The sequence below is a fragment of the Lingula anatina genome, chromosome 8 (assembly GCF_051362555.1).
Source record: "Lingula anatina isolate TDL-2025a chromosome 8, LinAna3.0, whole genome shotgun sequence".
NCBI classification, from domain to species: Eukaryota; Metazoa; Brachiopoda; class Lingulata; order Lingulida; family Lingulidae; genus Lingula; species Lingula anatina.
In genome coordinates this window covers 5,011,934-5,019,148 of record NC_141774.1, presented here as the reverse complement: position 1 = coordinate 5,019,148, position 7,215 = coordinate 5,011,934, and the positions used below count along the sequence as shown (strand labels likewise).

Genomic DNA, 7,215 nt, shown 5'->3' with positions numbered 1-7,215 from the left:
GTCACACGTCACAGCTGTGTCCGCCTGGATCCATAATTGGAAGTCATAAGTCTCGTACGTCACAGATTTGGCCGCCTGGAGCTGCCTTTCCCGCCACGCGCTGAAGTTATCTCGTGCAGACGAGACGAGAAGCAAAGTGCCTGACGAAGTTTGAATTGAAAATATCTTGCAGTCGAAGGTCAGTGCCACAATACAGGCAACATTCTGCTTTAAAAACTGATTTTGGTGTAGCCATTGCGCAGCCCTTATAGTGGTAACGGGCATACAGTGTAGCTGTCAAATTTGGCACACGGCAAGCACGTGTATTTTGCACGTGTATCTCTCAGGACTAAATGTTCTTTGATAAGCAAAAAATACAAAAACATTGGATATATCTTTGTTTTCGAAGAATATTATTCATTTTTTTCACTTTACATCTCAAATACAGCAAATAAATTTAAATAAAGCAGAATTAAATCTGTTTCATTTTGGTCTGATGACATTCAACTGCAGATTCACTGCAGAGCAGTTCTATTTGATTGACGGAAGTGTAACATGGCCGCTGTTCGCTAGAGCCGGTATTGTTGATATGGGTTATATATGAAATCAAGATCGAGCTGGCAATACCGGAATCTAGAACCTAGGGTAGTATTTGGTTACATTAGGGTAGTTTTCCTTTCTGATATAGTTACCTTCAGCGGCCTATCTCGGTATCTGCCCTTAATTTCATTAAAAAAGAATCTCTAGAGCCTGTCAGTGTGCTTGTGTTATGTACCTGTGCCACTGCCATATCAAAATTGCTGAAAAAAAGGTTCCAATATCCGTAATCATGTGTCATTTTCTATGCAAAAACAAATTTCCTACTGATTTTAAATGTATAACATAGAGGCCATTGATTAATTAGACCTCGATTTAATGCATTTTAAATCAGACGGGTTTTGGTTAATATAAAGTTGTATCATTTGGGGCAAAAAGTGTCATGTGATGTAACAGCTTAATTGTTACATTGGGGTAGTTTTTCTTTCAGATATAGTTACGATCAGCCGCACGATCTGCCCTTTCCTTTTCAGATATATCCAGTGACTGTCAGTCTGCTTGTGTTATGTACCTCTACGTGTGTGCAGGCAAGTGGGTGTTTGTGTTTAGTTAATTGATGATAGTTAATTTGAAAGATTGTCAGCTTTTGATATGATCTAAACCACTCGAGGCGACCATAGTCTCGAGCATCACATATATTGTCACCGTAGTTAGAAAAAAAAAAGTCACGAAAGACCGTCACAGGCAAAGAAAAAGATTTTCAACGAATGCCAGACCCCTTTCTGGCGTTTTGGTGCATCCCACGTCAACACACTGAGGCATATAACGAAAATTGCCCAACTCCGTTCATCATAACCTTCCCTCGCTTCACTGTATTCAGTTTGAAGCTCAGCTGTTGCAAAGACCTTTGGCTTTTTTGTCCCCACATCACCACGTGACCTAGATCTGTTACTTCATTTTTGCATATTGAGGTGGGGTTATCTAAAACGCTTTATTTCTACCAAAAAAAAAACTGTTTATAAACCATTTATAGGGTTATCGATACAAAAAATATCTCTATTGTACATATTGGGTGCTGCATCTAAAAAAAATCGAGAAATGGATTTTATTTATTTATTTTTTTTTGGTACAGCTACGTCCTTTTAAATTGTTCTACTTATATTTTTCCTTTGTCAACAATTTTCTTAGTTTAGTTGAGCTAAAAAAAATGACAGGAAATTGATTATTATTATTATTTTTTTTTTTATGTAAAACGTGTTGAAAAGGGAAAGAAATTCATTACAGTACAGTTATCTCTGGTGTACATGTTAGCATTTTCAAGGTATGACTTAGAAATTTCATGGGTCTGAAAAATTAAGCTATTCACATTTTCTACACACCCATGTTACCTGCAGTGCATTGTTAAAGATTGGTGGTGACTATGCTGTTAAGCATTATGTGATATTGCATCAAAATTGAAGAAAAACCTATTTTGGGCACTGTTGCCATAGTGACCATCAAAGGAAAAGCATGCCACTAACTCTTCTTAAACTTACAGGAAAGAAACATAGGACTTAAATGCAGCTTTATCTGGATAACAAGCATGGTTGGTTGATTTTTCTGGAAGTTATACATGTTTTTGTGAATTTTTAATTTTTCACATACTATTGGCAATTTCAAGGTGTGACTTTAAACCTCCATGGGATTGAAGACCTTTGCCAAACACACTGACAGGCTCTAGAGATTTTAAAAGGAATGGGCATATTAACAAAAAAGGCTGCTTAACGATATTATATCAAAAAGGAAAACTACCCATATGTAACAATTCAGCTGTCACTCCACCAAATGATACAACTTGAGATTAATCAAACCTGTCTGATTTAAAATGTATGAAATCGGGGTCTAATTAATCAATGGCCTCTATGTTATACATTTAAAATTAGTAGGGAATTTGTTTTTGCATAGAAAATGACACATAATTACGAATTATTGAACCTTTTTTCAGCAATTTTGACACAACTGCGTTAAAAAATAATATTCTGACAGATTTGATGAACAGGCGTTGTCGGTAGATCTATTAGTAAGTAGTTGAAATAAGCATTACTCAGTCAGTTTGCCCTCGACTGTTCAAGAGAGAGAGAGAAAGAGAAAGAGAGAGCAGACTTCTGAAACACTTGTGGTATCACAGTGACATAACAGGTAGGTAAAATCTTTGTATCAAACAGGTAGGTAAAAGCTTTGTAAGACGTATTTGTATTATAATTTATCGACACCATACAATAATTCAAACATACAGGTGTATATGTCACAGGCCAGACTGAAATCCTGACAGATTATAAACAGATTATAAAACTGCCTACGCCAGATTGATATTCAGAGTCAAAGACAATTTAAAATAGAATGATCGCAACTATATATGTGTGTGTGTGTGTGTGTGTGTGTGTGTGTGTGTGTGTAAAGAATCTCTGAGCAAGAACACATTGTATAAACTACATGTACATGTATGTTGCATGCGGATATACACAATATTTACTTCATCTTTTTTTTTTTGCCTCACATACGGGTTCTTGAAAAGCATGTCAATACTGTGTGTATTTCGATAAACATTTTGAAAATTCTGCGCTGCTTCCGTGACACTTTGAGTGAAAATGTTTAAAAAAATGTTTGGAATCCCAAGTGTTTTAAGATTGCAGATCAGTCAGGTGCGGAAAACTCTCCTAAGGGGATTTCAAATCATGCCTGGTTTTCAATCTGGCTTATGCTCGTGATATGTGTGTGAGTGTATTACCTATAACAACAACTCCAAGCAAACAAGGAGCTTTTTTAACGTTTTAACGTGTGCTGGGTTCATACTTCGACGAAAAAAAATGGGCAAGAAGATATTTATTCAAAATAAAATAACGTAAACATATTGAATGACATGGGGCAATTATTTAAGATGATGACTAAACAAGAGCCAGAACAGAATGTTGTTGAGTAGTAACAGTTTGCCAAAAATTTGCTTTAGGCGTTTTATCCCCTTAACTAACTATATCTGCTGTTAAGGAGATACGAGTGGAAATCGTCAGAAAAACACGTCTCACCACTAAAAATAAATGCAATCGAGATTTTACAGGCTTTGTAATAGCTTAAGGTGATCGGAAAATAACTAATGGAGGGCTATCGAGTGCGATGTGACAACGATTAAAACTGACAGAACGTAAACATTGATTTTTTATGCTTTTTAATTTTTTTTATCCCTCCCCCACCCCCCTGTAGACGAACCTGGCAACCAGAAACTAGTGTCGTTTTTCGAAAAACGATTCTGGCATCCAACAACTAGTGTCGTTTTTCAAAAACGATTCTGAGAAGCCAGAATCGTTTTTGCGAAGAGAAACAGGGGTGGGCAGAGGGAGAGGCAACCAGCGGTGTGCGTGTACCGCGATTAGGTAACCCTCCATCCCCAGAAATGCACTGCATGACGTCACGCCTAGCCCACTGCGCATGCGTGCATTTTTAATGAGTTGCTAGATTGCCATAGGAAAATGAATGGGTTCGCGATTCGTGAGAATTCGTGAGAATTGACAAACTAACGGCCTGATGCCGATAGACAGCAACGCTGTGCTATGCTTCAAGCAACTCCTGACCAAATATCGCTAGGGTTTTTTTTTTTTTTTTAATATGTTGTACACACGTACTAAGAAGTTTGCCGTGTATTGCCCAGCCTACCCTCAACAAAACGCAAATATTTTTAGTAATAGTGTTTTTAGACGGTAGATTCACTCAGAAACAAAGGCAAATTAATTCGTTGCCGATAGCACCAGCAGATAGCAGTAGCACCAGCAGATAGCAGTACCATACAGAGTCTGATTAAAAACTTTCATGGCAATTGAAAAATTTTTACCACTGTACAATGGAGTCCAAAAAGAGCACTTGGCACAAATGTAAAACTGCCCAGTGCAAGGCCAAGAATTCAATCAGTATTTTCAATCATATTATCAGATTCTTCATAAATTGACTGACCGTATCACTACTCAGTATTTAACTAAGCTCTTAATCCAAAATCCCTATCATCATTTAATAATTATGCAAAATTCTTCTTTAAGATTGCTATTTATTTAAATTTTTAATGCTGCGACTGTTCCAAAATAATTTTGTAGTAAAGGAAAATGCAAATAAGAAGTGGAAGACCAATTTTACCCACAGTATTCAATTATTTGAATATAAAAAGAATAAGATCACGATTTAACAAATTAAAATAATCTTTCATGAACCCTTCCATGAATAACATAATTAAACAAAAATAAAAGTTATAAATCAGTGGTAATGGCTTATTCTGGAATATATGACCTCTGCACATCATCAGTACCTGACTTGGTACAGTATAGTTACTACTTGGATACAGAGTAAGATTTAATAATGTAACAATAAGAACAATATATATTATAATAATAAACTTCTCTGCACATATCAGACGCTTGTTACCATGAACTAACACTACTTGACAATGGGCTGAGCACTTATCACAGAGTCTGTGTGCGATGCCATTCTTGTGCTGTGATTGGTTAGTTGAGTCACGTGAAGCCCTACTGTTGCGCCCTCGCGTATCGTGTGAATGCTGCACATTTCTGACCATGACCGCGAAAGCCGGGCAGGGTTTTACGGTATCTCCTCGACGTGCGCTGAGACCGAGACGGTCGCCGATTATTGCCTACGGGGTACGGGCAACTCTCAGTGTTTCAAAAAACGACACTGGTCTCTGGGCATCAGAATCGTTTTTGAAATATTCAATAATATTAAAAATTACACTTCAAACTACAAAGGGAGGCCCCGGGGGCCCCTTCCCCCTCTTCAACCTTACCCTTATTCCCCCACCCCCACTTAAACTTGCCTCTCCGTCTGCCCACCCCTGTTTCTCCCCGCAAATACGATTCTGGCTTCTCAGAATCGTTTTTGAAAAACGACACTAGTTTCTGGTTGCCAGAATCGTTTTTCAAAAAACGACACTGGTTTCTGGTTGCCAGAATCGTTTTTGAGAAACGACACTAGTTTCTGGTTGCCAGAATCGTTTTTGAAAAACGACACTAGTTTCTGGTTCCCAAGTTAGTTTTTTTGAAAAACGACACTAGTTTCTGGTTGCCAGGTTCGTTTTTGAAAAACGAAACTGGAAACTCAAAAATAGACATTAACTTCAGCGCTCTACGATTTCTAGTCTCGCATAACTTCAAGCAGTGCCGACAGTTTAGTTTTAGGATATTCCGGATGATTTCCACCATTTTTTCTAAATATTGTTCTGTTCCATTGCGTCTTTTTCAGTTGATTCGCGTGTTTAAAGATCATCTATGAAAGTCTGCACCTGAAGAATGTTTTTTATATACCTTCTAGGAAAACTGGAGATGTTTTTCTTGCGCATCGCCGCCACTCTCATGGTGTTGTTGCCGCTGGTTACCGCCCAGAAAGCCAGTAAGTCACCTGCAAATGTCTTTGATTATCGGAATCTTTTATATCAGAATTTACTTGTATAGCTATTATAATGAATTAATAAATATAATTTAATATTTTTACTATTGTAAACGATTATTTCCGCATGTTACATGTATATTCAAAATAATGTACATTGATTTCATTTGCTTTGCATTTTGGCAATTATATGTTTTTTATTATAGTGCACAAGGCAATATACAACATTTACTTTCAAAGTACATTGTTGCAGACTATTTAAATAAAACTTGTTTTTTTTTTCAAATTAAATATAAAAAGACAAATATCAGTCCTCTTTTTCCTCACTGATATCGAAACGGACAACAACTCTTGGGGATGGGAAATAAATCCTAAATAATAATGTTTTTTTCCATTGCAGTTGTGCTTCTTCGGTCCAAAAATTACGAGGATTATACCTGGGGGGTGAGGGACAATGGCGACGCATACATCAAACAGGGCTACGGCGGGGATGCTTTTCGCATTTTACCAGGGTTAAGCGGGAAGAAGAACGGGAAGAAAACCGTCTCCTTCATGTCCCTGGAGCATCCATGCTCCTATCTCCGTCACTATAATTTTTTCTTGCACCTCGAAAGCTCGAAGAACCCAAGGAATGCTAGCACCTTTGACGAGAACGCCTCCTTTATCCCTCGACCTAACCTTTTCTTCCGAGGGTACACGGCGTACGAATCAGTGAACTACCCCAACCACTTTATCCGCCATGGTGACTTCAGGCTGCAGATACGACCATACGACCGCCATCCCTTGTTTAAGACAGATGCCAGTTTCAAGCCGGAGAAAATAGGTTCGTGTATATTTTGTGTACAACATATAACCCATGTTTTTTTTCTACTGTACAATTGATATGAAAGCATATACTGTGGCCGAGTGGCCTCCCTTTCTCTCTCTACTCTGCAAACTGCATACTTTCTACTTGTGTTTATTTGTTTTTGTATCATTTCAGTGTTGCAGAAAAGCTGTAGCAACTAATCTCCTGTCACTCACGCCTAGGCCGGGGACGTTTGATATGCAAAAAAAAAAAAAGGCTCCACGTTCAATGGCCTTATGCGTGGAATAGACTAGATGTTCACCTGTAGATTTTATTTAAAATTAATTTTTTTCGGTAGTTTGATCTTTTAAAAAAAGAAGAAAAAAAATATATATATATCGGTTTGACAAAAGCCTCAGGCGCAAGATAAGTGAAGCGCTCGATCTTTGGATCATTTCAAATGAACCTGATAATAAATGCAGAGACGAAATGCT

General features: G+C 37.6%; 1 protein-coding gene across 2 annotated transcripts; it reads left to right on the top strand.

Moving 5' to 3' along the window:
* The first annotated feature begins 2,542 nt into the window (after nucleotides 1-2,542).
* Nucleotides 2,543-7,215, top strand: LOC106180469 (uncharacterized). 2 transcript variants are annotated; one of them, XM_086994305.1, is made up of 4 exons: nucleotides 2,543-2,694; nucleotides 5,791-5,937; nucleotides 6,335-6,757; nucleotides 6,917-7,215. In XM_086994305.1, the coding sequence occupies exons 2-4, from the start codon at nucleotides 5,838-5,840 to the stop codon at nucleotides 6,940-6,942; spliced, it is 549 nt and encodes a 182-aa protein (XP_086850431.1). In that variant the 5' UTR covers nucleotides 2,543-2,694; nucleotides 5,791-5,837; the 3' UTR covers nucleotides 6,943-7,215. The 2 variants fall into 2 exon arrangements, with proteins under 2 accessions (XP_086850431.1, XP_013419910.2); XM_013564456.2 differs by having other exon boundaries at nucleotides 2,545-2,694; nucleotides 5,860-5,937.